This window comes from Corvus kubaryi, unplaced genomic scaffold, assembly GCF_017639235.1.
Source record: "Corvus kubaryi isolate FWS band 111438036 unplaced genomic scaffold, C.kubaryi_AGA036_p1.0 37353, whole genome shotgun sequence".
Lineage (NCBI taxonomy): Eukaryota > Metazoa > Chordata > Aves > Passeriformes > Corvidae > Corvus > Corvus kubaryi.
Window position 1 is genome coordinate 5,079,591 of NW_024581115.1, and position 22,361 is coordinate 5,101,951.

The following is a 22,361-nucleotide window of genomic DNA, read 5'->3' on the forward strand; positions in this document are numbered from 1 at the left end:
AATGTTTTTACATTTTAGCTGTACTTTAAAGAATGACTCAGACACTATCTATAGATTCCTGAGATAATGTCCGCTGTCCTTAAACGGGAGAGAAGGGAAATTACAATTTGAGGCTACAATGAAGCCCTGGCCTCATACAATTGAGGGTTTTCTCCTATTAATTCTACCTCAGAAGTAGCCAAGGCAACCCAGTTTCATAAACTAATAACATTCTTTGGTGTTTTTCCTTGTATCTTACAATTATATTTAATAGTGGCCACAGCAGGGAAGTTGGAAGACAACTTCAGCCAAATTTAGGCCATATTTGAGTGCCTAATGCTGCAGATCAGCTTACACTGGAGTTTGCAGAAGTGCCTTTACAAACTGCAGCAGAATTCCATCTGGATCTTACAAGATGCTGCGCTTAGACCCTCAAGCCACTCGTGTAGTTGGTTTTGGGACCATGGTTGGTCTTTCTGTGGGTGTCTGACTTGGAGATGGAAGAGAGAGCTCTGTCTGTGAGGGGCCAGTCAACTCCATGATTAAATTTCTTGTGTGCTCCCCTTCTGCCCCACAGACTCTCTCTATAAACCCTTTAAAGGCATTTAATGAAGGGCCAGGTTCTCACAAATCCCCACGGTCCACGCTGTGCCCCAGAACCCATCAGAGACACCCAGCACAAAAGCACTAACTTCATTTAAAAACGAGATGTAGAATCAATATGCAAGTGCCTGTATCTTATTGGGCTCTCCTTTAAAATCTTTGTAAGGGACAAGGGGCAGGCACTGATCTTTTATCTCTGGTGACCAGTGAGAGGACTCAAGGAAACAGCAAAAAAGCTGTGCCAGGGGAGGCTTAGGTTGGATGTTAGGAAAAGATTTTTCATCCAGTGGGTGGTGGGGCCCTGAACAGGCTCCCCAGGGCAGTGGTCATAGCCTCAACCCTGCCAGAATTCAAGAAGTGTTTGGAAAATGCTCTCAGGCACAGGGTGGGATTTGGGGGCTGTCGTGTGCTGGGCCAGGAGTTGGACTCCACGAACCTTGTGTGTCCCATCTCGGAATATTTTTCGATTCTATGAATAAAATAATTCTAGACCCAATTGTACCTTTCTGCCAAGCCATGCTCTCCAACAGGCAGCTCTAGAGCAGAGCAGCAGGAAAGTTAGGAATGGGTTCATTTAAATAAAGCCCAGATATAGAAACCACCTCTTGATGCTACTCCATGGTGACACACACCCCCCTCCAGGTACCAGGTGGTCCCAATGCAACTCCTTCTTCTAATGGGGTTCTTCATCTCCCAGCAAGGGCAAAGCCAAGCACCTGGCACCACCAAACAGCCCAGCCCTGGTGAAAGGCAGAGTGAAATCACTCCTGGCATAGGTGAAAACCATCCCAAGTCACGGAGCAGTGCCTGCAGCCTCTGAGGAAGCCTTTATAGAGAGAAAGAGGGCTCACACACGGAGGCACAAAGCCCATTCTGTGGCTGTGGTGAAAGGCAGCATTGTCCAGGGAACATGGCACGCTCGGTGCAACGGAGCCGGCAGCGGAGCCCTGGGTCCCATCCAGAACCGCCCCGAGTCACTCACCCCAAGAGCCCAGATGTTCAGTCTCCACTCTGCAAATCCTTGCCACAAAGAGGGCAGTTGCTGCTACTCCTGAGTGACCCAAACCCCAGTGCACTGACCCTGGCACTGCCGAGCCCCTGCGCGGTGCCAAGCGGGGATTCCAACAGGGTGAAGCTCCTGAACGGGCACCTTGTGCCACGAGGAATGAACCACACAGTGAGAAACCTGCCCTGGGGCATGCACAGCCTGCTGCCAGCCAGATCTGGAAGGTATTTCCCTGTCTGGAGGCTCAGGTCACTCCTGATGACCTCGACACCACTGTTGGAGTTCATTACATGAGCTGACCTCTCACAAACGGCATCTTCTGCAGCCTGAGCACTCCAACACCTCTTGTCCAGAGGGGAGCCATGGCACTGCCACATCCCTCCAGCCCAAATCTCCCTCCAGCCTTTGTAGCCCTGGCAGGAGCATCACCCAGGCTCCCTCCACCACTCCCTCCCTTGTCCAGAGCTGCAGGACTGACATGGGGCCACGGGAGGATGCTCTGGGGGGGTGTCAGAATTCCAGCCTTATCTCCAGAGGCTGAGATCATGAGCAGAAAATGTTTCTGTGTTGTCTCAGGAAGCTTCCTGTTGGCACCCCTCTTGCTCTCCCCAATGAAGCACCTCTCTGTGAACAGTTTCGGAGCCAGAAAAGAACATCCACTGGCCCAGGCCAAATGTATTTACCCGTGTCTGAGACACCAGATTTGTGACAGTGCCTGTCCTTAGCATGACCCAGCTGCTCCTCAGCCAGCTGCACCCTGAGCAGGTCAGGGCAGCAGCCCCAGGTGCAGCAGGGATGCTGCTGCCATGCCAAGCAGTCACCACACGCTTGTCACTGGCTGCAAGCTGGCAGCTCCCTGCTTTAGTGCCTGAAGGAAGGATGCCCACTGCCTGGGGTCGTAACCAGACATCTCCAGAGGGTTTGACTCCTCACCCCACCAGTACCTGGAAGCCACAGCCACCAGGAGCTGGGCTCTGCAGCACTGAGTCACCCCCAGCCCCAGATGGAGGGGGCAGATAGGGTGAATCATCTGGCTGGAGAGAGGTTGCAGGGACCAGCTCTGATTCAGAGATGCTTTTAGATGGCTCAGCTCAGGCAAAATTAAATCCCACCTTGTTTTTTTCCAGCCCTTGGCCTTCAGCAATACAGGATATTAGCTCCCTCAGCTTTAAGATCAGTGTGTGAATGAGTTGCCAGAATAGGAAGCACTTTGGTTATCTGCAGTCACCTGACAAGAAGCAGGACTCAGGGCACACAAACCGAATGAGACAGCGTGTTCCTCTGTCTTTCCCAGGGAAAAGGGATATTTATCCACAGAGTGAATCCCCCTGGAAGGGCCCAAAGCCCCTCTGTGGGCTCTGCCCAGGTGATACAAGCACAGATAAAGTCACTGCCAGACAGACCCGTGCTCCATGAGAAGGTGACGTCCATGTCCCCCTCCAGAGGCAACTGTCACCCTTCATGCCCTACGTCCCCTGCGCATAAACAGAGTACTGACCTCCAGGGCTCCTGGGCATCTGTCACCATCAGTTTATTCCACGAGAAAGTGAAATTAAAAAAAAAGCCCTGCAGCTGAAACAATGTTTAATCTTGCAGAGATTATGATGACATGATTTGAAAAGCGGAGGAGGCTGTTAAGCCCCCAAAGCAGAGGTCTCTGCTTGGTTTTTAGTCTTATTTTGCCCATAATCCATAGGCAACAGGGCTTGGCTGCTTCCAGGGTGTTCTGAGGAGCTCTGTCAAGGCAGTTTTTAATCCAAAGCCCGACCTCCCAGCTGTGTTTTACCTAAGGATACACCATTGGTTAACCACCAGAAATGGGAAGAGAAGTTATTAAAGATGATGATGATCCCAAGTGAGGATGAAATGTTAGAGATTATTAGAATTCAAATTAATCCCGATACACTGGAAAAGGACAACAACCAAACAAAAAGAGGAGACTGAGGGGAGTGACCACTCACTGTGGTCTTTAACATCCTCCTGAGGGGCAGGTACCAATCTCTTCACTCTTGTGAGCAGTGACAGGACTCAAGGAAAAGGCTGGAGCAGAGTCAGGGCAGGTTTAGGTTGGATATGAGAAAAAAGTTTTTCATCCAGAGGGTGGTTGAGCACTGGAACAGGCTCCTGAGGGAGGTGGTCACAGTGCCAAGCCTGTTGGAGTTCGAGGAGCGTTTGGACAATGCTCTCAGGCACATGGTGGGATCCTTGGGGTGTCCTGTGCGGGGCCAGGACTTGGACTCGATGATCCTGGTGCGTCCCTTCCAACTCAGCACACTCTGTGATTCTATGAAAAAACTCAAATACGGCACAGTGTGACCAGGCAAGGACCAGCACAATTTAAAGCCTAATTTACACACCAGACTCAAGTCAGTGGTTGTGTGAGATTCCTATAAAAGATTCACATCCCACGTGGGCTGAATTGTCAGGCTGTGTCATCGTCAACTGGAGGAATGGCTGAAGGTGGCAGGCACTCCAGGCAGGTGTCTGTAAACGTGGGCTGGACCTGACAGCAGAGCGAGGGGTGGGAGACAGGCTGTCAGAACGGTGTGAGACGAGCAGCAGCGCCCAGGCTCAGCGCCAGGAGATGCTCTCCATTAGCACTGCTCCCTTTGCAAACCCCTCCTGCTGTGCTCTGGCTCCCCAGTGGGCACAGAGAGGCTGCAGGTGCCAGGCAGAGCAGCTCCGGTCCAAGGGTTTGTTTGCACTGAACCAGCTCCTCTCTCTGGAACTCTGCTCCGGCTCTAGAGTGCCAGGGGAGCCTCCTGGAAACGCCCCACATCCTGCCCCAAGCAGGGCTGGCTGGAGCTCCTGCAGGGTGTGTGCACAAGCCAGGGTTTGCCGTGGGTCTCTGAGCACCCTGGAAGGGGACGAGGTGCCACCTGCGCCAGCCCCGCGTGACAGGCGGGTGTTTGCTCGGAGAGAAGCGCAAACAAACCCACCCCAGCAGGCTCCGTGCTCCCCCAGAAATCCAAACAAGGCCATCTCCAGATGGGAAGCAGGAGGGTGTGAACAGTGCTGGGGAAAGCAGGGCCTCTTTGGGCAGCCCCAGCAAAGAGGAGGGGGGTGAGGAGGGAGGAGAAAAGCCACAGCTCGTGGGTACCTGGGGACATCTCTGCCAGCACAGCTTCTGCTTTCCCACCTGCTCCTGTGAACCCCTGACCTGTGGGAAACACTGCTCAGCCCTGCGTGCCTCCCAGGAGCAGCCTGTCCATCCCTTGGAGGGGCTCTGGACACAGAAGTGCTGCCACAGGGCTGGGAACAAGGACACTGCTTATTTTTACCCAGGACTAAGGTGAGGTTTTGCTCCTGGCTCAGCAGGAGCTGTGTGACCATGCCCTGTACCAATCTTCCAGATCTTTCTCCTGTGTTACAACCTCTGCCAGCAGCAGCCCAAAAATCATCCACCAAGGAAGAGGCACAGTCTGTGAAAGGGTTTGATGCAAAAACCTGCAAAAATAAGCACCCAGCACATGGACATGGGAGGCTTTTCTGCCTCATATCCATTCCCATACTTGTATTCAGGGCCCAAAAGAGATGAAAGGCTCAGTAAGATCTGAACATTAATCCATACACATGTTCTGAAACATCTTTTTACTATTCCCTCTCCATCACAGCTCAAGAACAGGGCTCTCACTTTTCCCACAATGATCTCTAAAAACTTCACAGAGCCAAACACACAAAATAACCACGAAGCCACAGACACCCTCCTCCCCTCTCCCCACCACGTGCACTGTCCAAAAAGCCTGAGATGTATTTTAAAACACTGATGCATGATGAGGATTTCCTGGAGAGTGGCTGGTCCATGAAGGACCACGCAGAGCAGAGCAGCTCTGCCACAGAGGAAGCTCTGAAACCTCCACAGATGGATCAAACTCTCAAGGGCTGAGCTCATCCTTCCCAGGATTAACTCATTGCTCCCAACACTAACTGAGGGAATCAGCTGTCAGGCCATTTCACATCACTGCTGGGAGGTTTATCTGACAAAAACCCACCACGGGAAATAACTCACAGCTTCTTGCTCCAGCTGCCAAGCAGGACGAGGAGACCACCCAAGCCATGACATCCCCAACAAGCCACAGCACCGAGAGCCTTCCCAAGCTCTCCGATGTAGGACCCTGCAACTGGGGCATCTCACTTGTCAGAACAGCAATTTGGGAAAGCGTTTACAGATGCAGATGGAGCTGGATGGAAATTGATGTCAAAGGGTAATTAGCTGCAGTAATGGCAGCCCTGCAGGTTGTGTCTGAGCTGTTCAGTCGATAGCAGCTCTGAGAGTCACAACTTACCTGCTAAAAAAAACCCCAATAAATTAAAAAACAAGCACCTGAAACCTCATGAAACTCCTCGTTCTGGTACAGTTTGGGCACAACTCAAACTCACATTTTTCAGCATTATAACCAGTTCTATAAAACACGCTCTAAAACATGTGAAGGTGGGACACCAGAGGGGAAAAAGCCCTTCACGTGGCAGAGAGGGCTGCAAGAGCACACGATAAAGGTCTGAATTTAAGGATTTCACAGTGTTTCTAGCAAGTGACCTCAGATAAGGGCACTGCAGCACATGTGACTTCTTCTATCACCAGAACACTGAAAATCAGTGAGCTTGAAAACCTTCCCCACAGCAAAGAGGAGGAGGAGAATTAGGCTTGGACTGGCTACATCATCAACTTTCAGTGCTCCAAATTAAATTCCACGCTGGCAAAGAATTATGTTCCGTCCTCATTCCTACTGATAAAAACGTACCTAGATTTTGCTTTTAAGCTTAAAATTCAATTGAAAATCTTCTTGGGAGAATGATGGAAGCTGAAAATGAGGAGAGCAAAGCCTTTCTAGGGTGCTGGTGGCTGAGTGCTCTATCACAGACCTGGGCAGGCCCGGGGCTCCCACCAGCCAGGGTGCATGACAGCAGGGATGGGTGACACTTGTTCTTCTGCAACCCAGAGCTAGGCCTTTCCTGCAGGCAAAAAAAAGCCTCCAGCCTCTTTAACTCCCTGCAACAACCCCCTGCCACCTCCCTGGGCTGTCCTGTGCAAGTCCTTTGTCCTGACTTGTCCTGCTCCAAGGTCTGTTGTTCTTCTCAGCAACTTTGCTCTGTACGTGCCCAGGCACTCCCAGCTCAGCACTGAGTCACGGCACAGCAGCAGCAGCGGCTGAGGGCATCTCCTCCTGGCTCCCTTTGTTTATTCTCCCCGTTACACAAAGCTGCAGGCAATCCCCATTTCCCTGGATAACATCAGGCCAAAGCAAACACACCCCCGGGGGCTGCTCCCGAGGACTTCCAGCTCGCTCCCCGCTGTCCGAGAGTCCCTGGCATGGCCACCACAGCCTGTGAGGGACGTGACTCTGGATGAGCTGAGGGAACAACGCAGTGTCAGGGACCCTCTGTTCCCCAGCAGCTGCTCGGGGCTCGGCCCCATGAGGCCAAGCTCGTCCCTTCCCAAAGGGAGCCAGTTCGTCCCTCAGCACTCTCTCCCCCGGGAGCTGGAGCCCAAGCTCCACTATTCCCTCAGTCCCCAGAATAGCAATACTCCCACTCCAGGAAATTATGGATTTTCTTGAGCATTACTGTGACCTTTTTAATTTCCATTCTGCCTTCAGCTGTCTCCTCCCCTACACTCCTTCTCCAAACAAATCTCAAAGCTGTACAAAGTGTTTCCTGTAAATAATACTCATCTGGCATGGACAAAGGGAAGGAAAAAAAACCTTTTTGCTGCTAGTTCCAACTTGCAATCATCCCTCCAGTTTAACTTCCATCTGCTTGACCCGGGAACAATGAAGGCAGCACAGTGTTTGAGGGAAATGGAGGGCACAGTGACATGCTCTGGGCATCAGATTTGAACCTGAAATGAGAAGTTCAGCTCATGGAAATCACTCATGTTGTGCTTCAGAGTGTGCAGTGCAGTGATCAATGCTGAAACTCGGGCAAGAACTTCCCAACGAGCCCCTTCCTGCTCAGCACAGCCAGCTGCTCTCACAAGTATTGCAGCACTGGGCAAAAACTTTCCTTTCCCAATTTCTGGTGCCATCCCCCTTGGATACCAACCCCTGCTCTAAAGAGGCCTGAATCCCTCTGAGCCCTGGGAGAAGCTCACCTGAGGAGTGACACAGCAGGAAGCAGCTTCCCGGGCAGCTGTGAGTGCCCCTCTCAAGCAGAAACCTTGGAAGGGTGCCTTGAGCTGTCCTTGTCACCACTCAGTCACTGAGGCCACTGTGGGAACGGGCTGAGTCACCAGTGGCTGTGCTGCCTCTCCCACCACACCACTGCTCGTGGGATTCCATAAGGCTGCACAAGCTCAGCTGCTTTTCCTGAGGATGCTGGAACCTGGCAGGAAGGGGAACAGCCTGGTGTGGTGTTACACACGCTGGCACAGCCAGCTGGTGTCACCCCAAGGGACAGGTGTCCCCTGCAGGTCACCTCTGCCTGCTTTCTGTGAGCCCCCTGGCCTCACACATCCATCCCACGGGTTAAATCCTCACAAATCGCTGCAATACAAAGCCCTCTCCTCTTCCACAGCCTTTTCCTTGGATTTGGATCATACCTTGTGCAGCAAACCCCAAGCCACCCCTCATCGAAGAGTTACAGGCTGGCCTCACGCAGAGCACCCCACTCACTGTCAGCGCTGCTTTTGGGGATGTCCCTGCAGCACCTCCCTCTTCCATGTGCCACCACTTCTCCTCGCTCAGCCCAGGTGGTCCCAGGAAGAGGATGGGTATTTTGGGGAAGCAGAATTCACCCCACTGGGCCCCACAGGGCCTTTCACTATGTTCTGCAAACGTCTGCGTGTTGCGGTTTGTTATTTGTCTTCCTCCCCAGGCTGGATTTCCTTGCTTCTCCAAACTATTCTCTAACAGATGTTGGGATGTTTTTCCTACCTGGAGCAAAGCTCTACCCCTGCCCACACACGCCACCAAGCCTGGAAACAGCAGAACACCCAACCAAACCCATCACACCAATCTGGCCACCCCAGCACAGCCCGACGCTGCCATAGGAGGGTTTTTCATAACAAGGTCCCATCAATCATCACAAGCCCTCGGGAACATGTGATGGCACATTGCATTTACATCCATGGCAATATATTCTGTCAGCACAGGAGGAAAATAAAACAGTTGTGCCTTTTGATTGGACTTCTCACGGTCCCACCTCGGGTTTTGCAGTAAGGAAGAGCTGAGGAAAGTTTGCCAGGACTGATGCCAAGTGCCATCAACAGCTCTGGATATCTGCTAAGCCACAGAAACCGACTGTGAGGCCCTGAAGGCAGCTGAGAACTGTCTGCCCAGGGATCAAGATGCTTTCATCCAACAGAGACTCCAACAGTCTGCAACACTCAAGAAAATTACAGGCTTTCCTACTGCAAGAGAGGACAGGCATATTAGAAATCTAATTCTCTGAAGAATACGACTTTTCCATTTTAAAAGCAATCAGAAGAATGGTTAATTGTTTAAGGTATTAACTGTGCAGTGCAGAGCTGGGCAACGCTGCCTCTTGGTGACAGCGCTGGTTTGGGAGCGTGGTCTGCAACACTGCCCTATTCTTATGCCTCTGCCACCCAGCACACAGCAGTCATCGAGAAATTCAGGGATGTGGGGTGGGAAGGACATGCCTGCTTTTCCCTGGATCCCCTGGCACTCTGGATAAAGGTACCTGCTCTCTCTGGGCATCTTTGAATGGTGCTACAGCTCAAACAACAATCCCAGGGCACTAGCCAGTGGGAACATCAAAAGTCACTGTCCCCACATGTGGGCAGCAATGGGGAAGTGGCTCAGGCAGGGACAGAGAAGGAGACAGCTTAATGTGGTAGATCAAGTGGTTAAAAAACTAAAATGAAGGAGGTTGGGGGAAAAAAAACATCAAGACAGAATGTGTGAATGTAAGCAGGCACCATGGCTGCTCCTCACTGGTGTGAAAACGTGAGAGATGGGTATGGACAAGTTGGAGATGTGGTCGCCCAAAAGTGAGCAAGTGTTTGCCATGCAGGAACAGCATTTTGTTTGTTCTTTTCTGTGGGGCTTAAAGCAAGGATGAGGGGCCATGGATGTTTGGTATCAACCAGCTTTCACATGGATCTGAATGATGCAGATCATCCCTGGAAGCTGACCCAGCCAACCTGCAGAGCTTGCAGCATCCTGAAAATAATGCAAAGCCCTTTGTCCGTGCAGCAGCCTCCTGCTGTTTCAGGATTATCAAAAACCAAGTTCATTTTGTAGTCCTTGTCATTTTCCTTCGTGCTGTTTCAGCAACACCAGGTGACACAACACCAACACAAACCCACACCAAGAACACCTTCCACAGCCTCAGGCAAGGGACTGGTGTTCCGGGGGCATCACGCTCCATGATGGCACTGCCAGCACCACCATCCTGCCCCTTCCCTCTACTCCTGGGCTCCAAAACTCTCACCTTGCCCCTTTTTTCTTCCCTTTCACATCCCCCTCACTCTCACTGGCCCAGCAATGCAAGTTTTGGGGAGTAAGAGCTAGCTGAGAGTCTGAGCTGAAGAACAATGGTTTGTTGTCTTTTTTTCTTTTTGTTTTTCAAAACAAACTATTTTGAATTTCTGTTGCAAATGACAATCTAAAATTAAATGAATATTTTTGTTGGATCCAAGCAGTATTTTTTCCTTGATATTGCAGTTTGGCCAGCGAAGTAGAGAAAAGAAAATACAAAAAAAAAATCAGGTCTGAACAAGTCTGTTCATTTTTCCCCAGCTCAGACACAGACGGTGCCAGCTCAGTGACAGGAGGTGGGGTCGGGTTCAGGAGCAAACAATAGGCACCGGGTCATCCCCGCCCCACCCAGCAGCTTTTATGGCAGGGTGCTAAAAAGTCTTTGAGGGAACCACACCACGTCTCTCCTGAGCAGTATCAAAAAGATCCAGTCTCAGTTTTTCCAGGCCGTTTCAGACCAGCTGCAGCCATGTATGGACCGAGGCCTCCCCGACAGACAGAACTTGGCCAGTTACAGCCCTTGAGGATTATTTAGGGTTGGCCAAGTCCATGCACTGTTCTTCACTGTGCTTTGAAGAGCCCCCTCCCTCTGTGCTGGGTGAGGACTCGCTGTGTGTGGCACATGTCCCTGTGCTGTCACAGCTGCACGCCACAGCTTTGCCAGCCCAGCAAGAGCTCCCTGCTTCTCTTCACTCCCTGGATGTACTGGAGCACAAACCAGAGCCCTTTGGTGGGGCACAAACCCCCCCAACACCTGTACCTGCTGCTGCCTGGGCTCAGATCCACAGGGACACAGCATCTGCAGGAGCCGTGTGGTGTCAGCTCCCAGGACAGGTCTGGGGCAAGAGGGGGCCCTGGGACACTCCAAACCAACAGTCAGAGAGGAAGGACAGAGCTGTTTCTCCAAAGCTTCCCAGCTGAGATGGGGTCACAGAGTGGTTTGGGTTGGAAGGGGCCTCAAAAACCATCTAATTCCAAGCCCCTGCCACAGGCAGGACACCTTCCACTAGACCAGGTTACTCAGAGCCCCACCCAACCTGTCTTGAGCACTTCCAGGGATGAGACAGCCACAGATTCTCTAGACAGCACCAGCAAATCCAATTTGACTTACGTTCTATTTCCCATGTTTTATAGGGAATCATTTTACGAGTCACAATATGGGAAAATCCTCATGCAGTGATGGAATCACAGCTCTTGCTGTTACTCCTGTAATTTTTCCTATAGCTTTAGCTCATACATGAAGAGTTATTTCTCCCTAAGTGCCTAAGCAATAAATTAGGAGTCTGCAGTTCAGGTAAGGGTGGGTGACACATAACCACTACGAATAATTCTGAGGCACTGTAATTCCGGTGATCCTTACTTTAGTGAGTGCCAGCATCTCACATAAACCTGAAACTGAAACCACCCTTGGCCAAAACCACTCGCACCATCCTTGAAAATACCTATAAATCGTCGTGTCATTTATCACAAATCCTGTCTATTGCTTCTTTGGCGATGCAGTTGGGCTTGAGTAATGGAAAGTGAGAATCAAAAAATCCTTAAAAAGTAGTATTCCCGGTCAAGTTTGCCTTTAGCAACTGAAATAACAGACATCCCCAAGGCACACATGTAAGAGCTGGCTTCAGTAGAAGTTACTGCTGTGTAAAAGCCATGTTTCACGCTCTCCCCTCCTCCTGCTGATGCTGCCAGGAGTTCCAGGAACAAAAGCAGTGCCGGGATGAGCCACACGTGCCCGCGGCTACGGCACAAAGGTCTGACCGAGCCTCTCTGCTCCTAAGAGGTGAGGCACCCCAAGGTAAACGCTTCATCCCAACCCCACCTACGTGGCGTGTGCTCAGAAGTCGCAGCAGATGGGTTGGGATCGCCCCTGAAGTGCTTTAGGGAAGGTAAATCTTGCCTGGGGCAGGGAACAGCCCGATAACAGGAGAGCGCTGATGTGCCCACGGAGGAGGATGGAGCTGGAGGTTCAGCCCAGGGAAGTCAAGCAAGATCCTTCAGCCGGGTTCAGGGGGGACCCAGTCCACGAAACAGATCCAGAATATGCCAGAGAGGGAGAAATCAGGCCAGGGAGGGATGTTCCCTGGCCTCAAAAAGTGTTTAGATGTTCGGGATTTTTTTTTTCCTTTGCCATCATTTGCCGGAGTTTCTCAACCAGGCAGCGTATATCCAGCCTGCCAGGGGCTGTCAGCATCAGCTTTTGCAGCTAAGAAGTCACTTTGTCACCTCACCAGCTCCTGTGACAGACAGCAGAGAGCCCAGAGGCTCTGCAGCACCCTGTACATCTTACATCTGCGAGAAGCAATCAGGATTCCCAGTGAAATTCCCCAAAGCGAGGGCCCATTGCTGTGCCCTGATTTGTGAGCACACCAGCCACGGAGGGCTGGCTGCATCTCACAGAGGTGGCAGCTCCCCAGGGTGGCCCACCCAGTGCCGTGGGTGATTCCTCCACCTTCATTCACCCTTTGCCCGATAAATCAGGGAGATTTATCGGCCCCGGCACAGCACGGCTGGAGCTGCAGCGCCCAAAGTGAAGCCTTTGCCACCCAGAGCAGCTCAGCAGCGCTGCCTGTGCTCTGTGCAAGGTGGGAGGTGTTTTTAAGGAGTGCAGCTGTCCTGTTGCTTCCCAGTAGTGGGTTCTGGGAATGGCAGTTCAGTTCTTTTTGTTTAAATAGCTGCACTGTACCCAGGGAAATCTCAAAGCAGCGTTTCCAAAATACAACCCCAGACCCTTGGAAACAAAGGAAATGCCCAGGTGGCAGCTCAGCTGTACCATCGAGTATAGGAGGGTTTGGGCACCGACCAGAGACACATCAGGGGCTTTGCAGTGCCCCAGCTCCACTCTGGCACAGCCCACCCCAAACAAGCAAAGCAGCTAAGGACCCTTGGCCTCATCTGCAAGGAGTCACGACACCGGCAGCTTTTTTGTGTGGCAGCCAGTTGTATCCAGACCTCTCCTCGCACTTCTCCTCCCTGCTCCAGGGCTGCTCCAACCACCTCAGGAGGCCACAACAAATAACAGGTTTCCCTACACACAGGGTACAACCATTAGTACTCAATTTAATCCATTACAACATGCTAATCATCACACTCAGACTGTCTCAGGTTCCCGGCACACAAGCCCTAATAAACGCTCCCGGCAGCCCATTTAGCGACGCTAAAGAGAGAAGAAAAATGTGCAAGAGAGAAACGTTGCTAATTAATTTTAACAACAAACAGGCAGCAGCATCACAGAGTGAATTTTCTGAGTGAAGCCAAACCCCCAGCTCCTGTGGCTCATGAGCTCAGGCAGAGTCCTGTGGCCATGACGTGGCACCAACACCCCTGCAGGGTGGCCAGACCCGTGGCTTGGGGCATTAGGGGGAGGCTGGCATGATGACACCGTGTCCCCACAGGGGCCAGGCCGAAGCCAGGGCAGAACTTGGCTTGCAGAGCACGGAGCCACAGGCTGGTGCCTGGAGCAGAGCAGAAATCAGCTGCAGAGCAGAGTCCAGCAGCTGGAGGAGCTGCCAGAGGCCCCTGAGCTTTACGGGGTGAGCAGGGGACCTTTTACAGGAGACGTGTCCACTCTGTGGTGCACCAGCCACTTCCTGGGGCAGGATTTCACAGGGAATTCAGAGAGCGACATCAGGCATGGTTGCACACTCTGTGTCAGCCGGGGAGGAAGGAGCCTGCACGAACAGAGGGCGCAATGCCCTCACCCCATAGGGCGAGACTGGCAGAGCCAGGACGGGGAGAAGGCAGAACAGAGTCCCGCAGCATTAGGGGATCCCATCTCTTGCACCCCGTTTGGAAATCCCGGCAGCCCAGTGTCACGCACACACACACACACACACACACACCACCGTCCTGGTCCGATGCCACGCTGCCACTCGGCGCTGGATCTCACCCCGTGCTGGCACAGGTGCCTTCAGATAACAAGGTCCGTGCCCCCAGTGCCGGGCTCTGCCTGGAACAAGCTGCCTCCCTGCCTTTGCTTTGCTTTTTAAGCCTTTTCCACTTGTTTATACACAGTAAACCAGCTGCTCACTCCTCCGCAGAGCGCTCGCAGCCGGGAGGGCTTGTGCGCGTCGTACTCCGGGGTTTTTCAACCTTTTTCTTTTCCCAGTACACACACAAAGGGAGAGGCGAGAGCAGAGGGAGGCTCACCTGAATACGAGGATTTCTTCATGCCGTCGCTCCGGGCTGTGACATGGGAGCAGGGGCGAGGCCGGGTGGGGTGCTGGGTCGCGGCGGTGCCACGATCCTTTTGTAGGCAGGGCCGGGGAGGGGACGCGCACGGTGCCACCACATCCGCGCGTGGCTCCGGCCGAGGGGCAGCCCAGCGCTCCCAGTTGTTAGCGCACACCTTTCCCAGCCGCACACACCGGTGCGGGCTGTTCCAAGTCTCCTGGCACGGGCAGGGGAAGAGCGGGGCTCAGCCTCCCCCGCGGCTGCACCTTAACCCCCGCGGCACGCAAATCATCCCCGGGGCTCGGCCCTGCCAGCTCCCCGCCTTGGAAATCCCGGTGCGTTTCGCCGCTGCAGCCAAGGGAAGGGATGGAATTTCACGCCTCCAGCCCGGCGCACCCCACGGATTTGATTCAGCCCTTGGCTGCTGAAGCAGCTCAGGTCAGCGCTGCTCTCCCGTCTCTAGTTCAAAGTGCATTAGTGACCCGTGAAAACGCCTCTTTCCTCTCCAAACTCGCTCGTCCAGGGCTCATTCAAAGCTGCAAGCCGAACAAAACGTTTGTGCAGGCTCGCACCTCGCTTACTCACTGCTGCGGGGGGGAGCAGAGAGCCACGGACCCCAGAAACAGCCCCCAGACATCGCCCCAGGTGTGGGGAGCAGGATTTTACTATTCCTTACGTGCCAGGAGGGCAAACATGCTCCGGATCACCCCCCTTCGAGACGCAGGTTGGGCAATTAATTACACAAATGCAATCAGCCGGGAGCATTACAAACACAGACAGGAAGAAAGTCATAGCTGCTCTTAATTTGCTCTAAGGGCACAGGGAAGTGCAGGAGCCTGAACTGCTGGAGGAAGGGCCAGGCTGCTCCCTGGAAAGATTTCCACAGCCCCTCAGGTGGGTCACCCACACACAAAGGTGCAGAGCACAAGTCCGGCTCACATGAGAGAATTCCACCAGCCCTAAGGCATGCGTTCCGTAGAAAGGGCTTTCTGCTTGGTTTCAGATTCTTCCACAGTAGGAATGAAGTTTTCTGTTGCCAGCCCTAACCCTAGCATTGCACAGGGACAGAGGAAGGAGGTAGATGAGCTGGATTAAGAGGATATGGTCCTATCAGCATTTCTTACCATTTCTCAGCCATAGATTATCCCCTCTGTAACAGATCTGAGAAAATGGATTGTCCGAGCCTCTCTCCGGCTTTAGAGCAAAACTGGAAGAGCTGGCTGAAGTCATTGGGGGTTTCAGTGCTAAGCAGCCAGACTTTGCACTGGAACAGCTCAGGAGCACTCCATATTCTCAGGATTGTAGCAACAACAACTACCCAGGGCTGCACGACAGAACTACATCTGCTGGGGTCTGCAGGGGGGAGACGTTTGCAAAAACTGTCATCAACAAAACTTTCACCAGAAAAACCCTCCTGAACCACCAAAAGTTTGTTGCTTAATCAAGCACACATTTAAGGCAATAGTAATGATATATTACCCTTTCCACAGGTGCTTTTGAAACCATTAGTCACAATGCGTGGAGGAGGAACAATAGTGCAACGACTTGCCCCACCTCGTACACCAAGTACGGGCAAAATCGGGAGCAGAGCCCGCTCCTGGTCACTGACCCCACTGTTCTGCTCCTGCCTGCACCTCTCTGATGGGCACGAGTGTTAAACACTCAGCTCTCACTTTACAGTTCAAAAAGCAGCTTTCCCTTCTTGATTATGGGGATATGTGCGCGTGTGCCTCCTTTAGTGTGCAATTACACGTGCTCATGGGTGTGATTCAGTGGCTGGTTCTGTGTCTGTGTGATTACGTGTGCAAACGGTGTCTGTGCCATCGTCCCAGGGCTGCTGGGGAGCAGCGTGGTGGAAGCAGCTTGCTCGGAGCCGTGGCTGTTTGATCAGCTCCACTGCCCAAACACAAACAGCAAATTGTGCAGCAGGCGTCCTACTGCAGGGCCAAACAAACACGATGAGACAGAAAATGACTGAAGGGATAATTTTCTGAAATAGTCTCTGACAAAGAATCCTTTTCTTTGCCTGCCGGGCCTCAGAATTGCCCAGAGAATCAGTCGCTTGGCTCAGAAAGGCAGGTTAATGTTTAATACAATGCAGAGCCCACAGGCTTCAAATAGGTAAGTCATTTAGAGCTTTTTTCTTCTTCCTGCTCTTTCGTAAGTCAGTGAGAGAATTTACTGCTCCTGAAAGTGAGGGATTTGGACTGCAGGCTCAGCCTGGCTGCAGCTCTGGCAGGCACCGTGTGAGCCTCGCACATCCAGCCCTGGAATCCACACCCATCCTGCCCCAGCCCCAAACATCCCCCTGCCAAACGCATCCCAGCGTGGCACTGGAGTGCCAGCACAGTGCTGGCAGAGGCACAGAGCTGGCCACTCTTCAGAGAGGCTGTGTCAGCCTCGCTTGCCCCCACCTCGGGACACACACAGCAGTGACCTTTGGCAGGATGAGCCTGGGCCGGCTGCTCTGAGCCCCGTGGCACCTGCAGCCACTGGGGCTGCAGATGTTGCACCTCCTGCAGCTGCTGCAGAGCCTGGCCCAGCTGTGGTGCCCTCAGCAGCCGGTTCTTCCTGCAACATGTGTCTTAGAGTTGTTGCAGGCACAAAAAGTGTTGACTGCAAGGGGTCTGTGCTGTCTCTCCCCCAGCATCCTCCTCCAGGGAGCCCCGTTCCCCAGCGTGGGGGGGGTCCCACATGCAGAAACGTAATCTCCCAAACTAAACACAGCAGTGATCAGAGGAGGGAGAGACAAGCACCGCCAGCTCCACACTGTGGGCTGAGGCCAGCAGCCAGAGGCCCAGGAAAGGGTCAGAGGGAGAGAGAGAACAGCAGAGGCAGCAGCACCCAGAAATGCATATTGGAGTGAGGAGGGAAGGGTACAAGTTAGGAAAGGATGAGCCCCAGAGAAAAAAAACCCTCATTACAAGGACTCTCACAAAGCGAGGCATTCGGGAACACTGAGCTGTGCCACTGCCTCCTTCAATCTCTCTGACCAAGCTTCTCTCACAAAAGGGGAGGAAGATGGAGATTTCCCAGGGAGAGGCAGTGAGGCTCAGTGCTGCCCTGGGGTTCCAAGGCATTGCCTGGTGGGCAAAAGTGGCTGTTATGGAGAAAACAGAGATCCCTGAGACAAAGAGAAGCGGGAATTTACACTGCAAAGACCTGCCCGCGTGCAGCAGAGCAGATCTGAGCTTGGGGAAGAGCAAGTCTGACTGACACAGGGGTAGAACCTCAGGTGTCAGGACTATAAATGCTCCCCATGTCCCTCTCCAGCTGTTTCTTTTACAAATGATCCTCCAAGCTCCTTTCCTGACCAAGCACTCTTTTGTGGCTGTGATGCTGGAGAGGAGATGCAGAGGACTTTTCCACCCAGCTCTGCCCCAGCAGCCCAGGGCCCAGTGCTGGCAGGCAGCCGCCAAACAGAGCAGGAGGGGAACGGTGACACTGCACCTGGCCTTGGGAATCCCTGCAAAACCCAGCGTGGAGAGCCCCTGGATTCAAGGGAAAGGAAGCAGGAGATCACCACACAGGAGATGAGACCTTGTTTGGCCAGGACAGGGCTGCCCTGGCAGGTACCAGGGAGGGCTTTGGGCACTGCTGCATGTGCAGTGGGGCTTGACTCACCCCAGAATCCAACAGCTGGGATTCTCTGAGACAGCAGAAAGGACCAGGAGTTCAGTCATCCCACTGGATCTGCTCACTCCCACTGGAGGAGCTCTGTGCCAGCAGAATGACTGCTGGTGGCACGGCCTGGCCCATGCTCTGTGCCCTTTGCAGGGCACAATTCCCATTGTCCATGCCCAATTCCCATTGCTGGTGCCCAGGACAGCAAGATGCCTGTGAGAAAGGACAAAGGCCTGACAACCAGCACTGGAGACTGGCAGGATCTGCCCTTCTCTCTGCCACCTTCCTGAGGAAATTAAACTCTCATGGCACCTCTGATGGCTCTGCCTTTCCCCTGCAGCCCTAGCTCACACAATGCACCTCTTGTGCCAGTCAGTTAATCCATATAGTGCACTGCTTACCTACATTCATTATCCTCATTTAGTTATTAAAAAAAGCAAACACATATTTTCATTTCTAAGCTCTGAAAAGGGTTGTCCAAACCGGGATTAAAACTCGGGGCTGTCTAGCTTGTAACTGCCTAGCTTTCCAGCTGCAGGAATGTTGGCTGCTCCAAGCTCAGGGGAGCCTTATAAAAACATACCTGCCCAGATCTTGGAGAGGGAGATAGGAATCAGCTCGATGATCAAAGTCCCTGATAGCATTCCTGGATCACACAGGCTTTGCAGAGAACAGCGTGCAGAGGTCTGCAGGACTGATTGGCAGTGACCTGGAACTGCTTTCCGCAGCAGCTTGGGGATAATTCAGTGGAATTCACATCCAAAGAGCCTCCAAGCCCTGACTTCATCTGTAGGCACATATGAATCATGTGGCTGCTCTGATGCAGCAGCCTGACTCTCAAGCTTGCAATTAGGAAATGAGGGGTAGGTTTTTGAAGTGCATTTGGGGTGATCTGTTATTCACAAGCACCAAACCCGCTGAACCGTGGAGACGGGGAGGTGGGATGCGAGTGAGAGCAGCTCACATGGATGGGGAATAATCTCCCACTGGAAATCATGGCTGAGATCTCAGTTAAGTCTAAGTAACTTAACACATGAACAGGCCTATTTCCCTGTCCTCAGTGTCACTGGGGACAGTGTCCCTGTGTCCCCAAACATCTGCACAAACCCGACTGCCAAACCCAGGATGGCCAAACACAAACAACAGCAATGGCATGAGCCACCACCACTGCTAAAACTTGCCACAGTCCAGTCCTGAGCCACATTTTCTTGCCAGTGGCCAGGATTTCATGCAGCTCTCTCCCCTTCTTGCTCCACAGTAGGAAAACACAGATGTTCAGCCTGTCAGCATCAATCCACAATGCTCAGATGCAGGAGGCCAGGCAGCTGTGGTGCCCTAAAGCCTCATACACTCTCTCTCTCTGCTTTTTCCAGGGGCTGATTCCCTTGGTTAGGACACAGCACAGCCAGGCTTTCTGTGGTCTTAAGTGCACATGATTAAGAGGTAAATAATTTAGCCATGTGTTTCCTAACTTTTCTGCCTGTGATTCCATCTGACAATGAAGCACCAAAACCCCCCAGCATGAAAGGATCATCATGTATGATCTGATGGTCAGGCTGCTTTCGTTGGGCTGATGGTTATGGTAAGGAAGCAAATAATTCAATGAAAAAATTACTCATATCAAATCAGCAGGTTTTGTTCTTTTCTTCTGCCTAAACGATGAGGAACCAGGAAGAATGTCCAATTACTCGGGGCGGAATTTCATTACCAAGATAACATCTGCTCAACCACACGGTACCTCAGATGGCCATTTTCATGGAATGGTTAGGGAAGAGAATACTACAACCTGAAATTAAAGTTGAAGAGGGCATTAACAGACAACAAAATAAAAAAATCAAGGCAGTAGTCAATGCCCATTCAATAGAAGGAAAATCCCTGAATGTAAGGGAAGTCTAAATGAAAGGCCATAAGTGCTTTCCATTTTCAATAGCTCCAGTTTCTAAAAACAAAACTCTTCAAGGTGGCTCATGAGCTTACCCACATGAATACATCCCCCACCCCGCTCCAAGAATCACTGTAAAATCCCTGAGCTGCTTTCAGAACTGCCAGCTAAGCACTTCAGAATCTAACTGCAAGTTTGAAAAACAAAAGCAGGTCAAAGTCAAACTCTCAAACCCCTCACAGCTTAATCCATTTTTCACAAATAAAGAACCCTGGTTTATGGCTTTTATGGTCTGAGTTTGAGTTGAAACTACATGAATTAAGCAACAACCTCAGCTTTGTGCCTGTTGTGTCCTTCCAAAGTGGTACAGGAGGGAACTGGATCTTACTTGCCACCAAGTGAGAGGATCCCTAATTTTCATCCAACACCACACCTAACCCAGAGCAGGGCCTTCCCCCAGTGCCTGGATCACCAGGTGCACTTTCACAAGTGCAGTTTAGACAAGTGAATACTCATCCCTAGGGATGGGGGAAAAGGGGAGCAGAGGCACAGTGCTGGGGCCCTGAAAAGCCAGGTTTGCTGGTGCTGCAGCAGAGGGAGGCACAGAAAGTGTGGGGGAGAGGGACCACACAGCAGCTCTCCTGACCTCCTCAGCAGCACAAACCAGTCTGGCTGCAGGCTGAGCACGTGCCAACAAGCCAGGCACGGCTGTTTGGCTGCTCCTGTGCCCATGCAGAGACATCCCTGGGTAGGCAGGGAATGGCACAGTCATGCTGCAAGCTGTGCTTCACTGTCTGATTCCAAATCCAGCCCTGAATGCAGCTCCCCATCCTGTGAGAGCGATTCAGAGCATTCCTACCTGCATGACCTTACGTTTGCCTCCCATGTCTGCACAGCAGAGGCACAAGGAGCCCCTTGCCCTGGCAGCTCTTGGTGGAAAAGCAGCCCCAAATGCAGAGGGGACTCTGCCTCATCTCTTGCAGGGAAAACACTGGACTGGAGCCATGGGGCCTGCTAGAACTGGGAAAGGGGAGCAAGGAACTGGAAAACAGAATCAACAATAAAAGAGCCCACTGAAAATGTGGATAGAGGAAAACCACTGAAGGATCAACCACAGTCTGCCTATAATAACCAGCAAACCAATTACAGAATTAGGGATGATTTATAACAGACTGAAGAGCTGGATACTTGGCACGTGCTATGGAAAAGCTGTAAGGAGGGAATTCTGTATGCTGGCACTGGGCTCAGGAGCCACAAGTGATGCAGCCTCAGCAGTTCTGTCCTTTACAGAGCAAACTGAGCAGCATTTGGATGTCTTTTCTTATAGCTCTCAGCTTCCAGCTATAATTTGGTCCAGCCATCGATTCCAAGTTTTAAAAATCAAACCAAACAAAATTTAGTTATGCAGAAGGTTGAAAAAATATGAGGCCTGATTAATAATAGCCACTGTTTCCTCAGTGCTGTAACACAGAGCAGCTTCCAGCCAGCACTGGCAGCTCTTTTGGGAGGAAATTACTATTGTCCAACTTTACAGGTGGGAAAACTGAGACACAAAAGCACTGCAGAAAGCAGCTCGTTTAGCCCAGCTTTAGAGTTGTAGTCCTGGGCTGTTATTATACATAAAACTCTCAGTTTTCCTGGAAACTGGGGCAGGTTGATCTGTGATATGCTGTCACCCAGCATCAGTCATCACTTGTGTCTCTGCCTTGCTTGCTAAGGACATAATTCCACTATTACTTTCCTTGCACTGGCACAACTTCATTTCTCATTGCTCTTTATCTTCCATCTATGTCATTTACTCCAGAATTTCAAAGGGTGATTTTGCCATCAAACCAGCACCATAAACACCTGCCCAAGATTTAGGGGAGTGGAGAAACCAGCCTCTCAAACCCAAACTCATTTCCAATCAACTCACACATGAACAACAAGCCCCAAGCTGAAAAGTCCAATTTAGTTGGTACAAATACCTTTGGAAAGCTCCAGAAAGCTCCAGGGGATTCTCCCACTGACAGTGAAAGGAGCAATTCTAAAAGACAGAGGAGTTGCAACAGGCAGTGGCTTTAAGGGTAAAAATCAGCTTCATTTGAAGCTCTGCAGTGCCAGTAAGGAAGCAGCCAGGGCTGCCTTCACACCCAGCTCAGAGTGATCAATCACCATGAATCATCCCTTGAGAGAGGAGCAGGAAGGTGATTTAAACACTGAAACATGCTGCTGCTGCTGCTCAGCAGGTACCTGCACGACTGGGCTGACATACCCACCTCAGAGGGACTTCAAACAGGCTGGGGAGGCAGGGAGGGAGGCTGCAGGAGCACACCTCAAATCCATGCTCCTGCCCAGGCCCTCTGAGCCCCCACAAGGGACAGTCCCAGTCTTGCTGCTAAGGAAGCACCTTAGAGCCTGAATAAGTATTTTCATCTTACTTGTTTCTATAAAATATCCTTGTTTCTATAAAATATCCTAAGCTTTACAAACCGCGGGGTTTTTTTAGTGCTGACACTCACAGGGTGCAGACAGGCCCTGTAAGGCAGCACCAGAGATGAAGGGAGAAAACACAGCCACGCTGTGCAAAGCTGCCTCTCCCCTCACTGAGGAAGGGACAAGCACAGCATTAAGGGCAATTGGGCAAACAGAGCTGGGGTTGGAGTCCAGTTCTGTA

The 22,361-nt window shown here is 51.9% G+C and overlaps 1 protein-coding gene across 2 annotated transcripts in view; it reads right to left on the reverse strand.

Annotated features, from left to right (window-relative positions):
- SEPTIN9 (septin 9) overlaps positions 1–18,482 on the reverse strand; it is a 134,652-nt gene extending 116,170 nt beyond the window's left edge. Inside the window, exon 1 of one of the 2 annotated variants that reach the window (XM_042032665.1) lies at positions 18,407–18,482. In XM_042032665.1, coding sequence (XP_041888599.1) covers positions 18,407–18,467 — 61 coding nt within the window. In that variant the 5' untranslated portion in view covers positions 18,468–18,482. Of the gene's footprint in view, positions 1–14,175; positions 14,535–18,406 lie in introns of those variants that run through there. The other variant, XM_042032667.1, reaches the window with a different exon arrangement.
- Between the last annotated feature and the right edge of the window lie 3,879 nt (positions 18,483–22,361).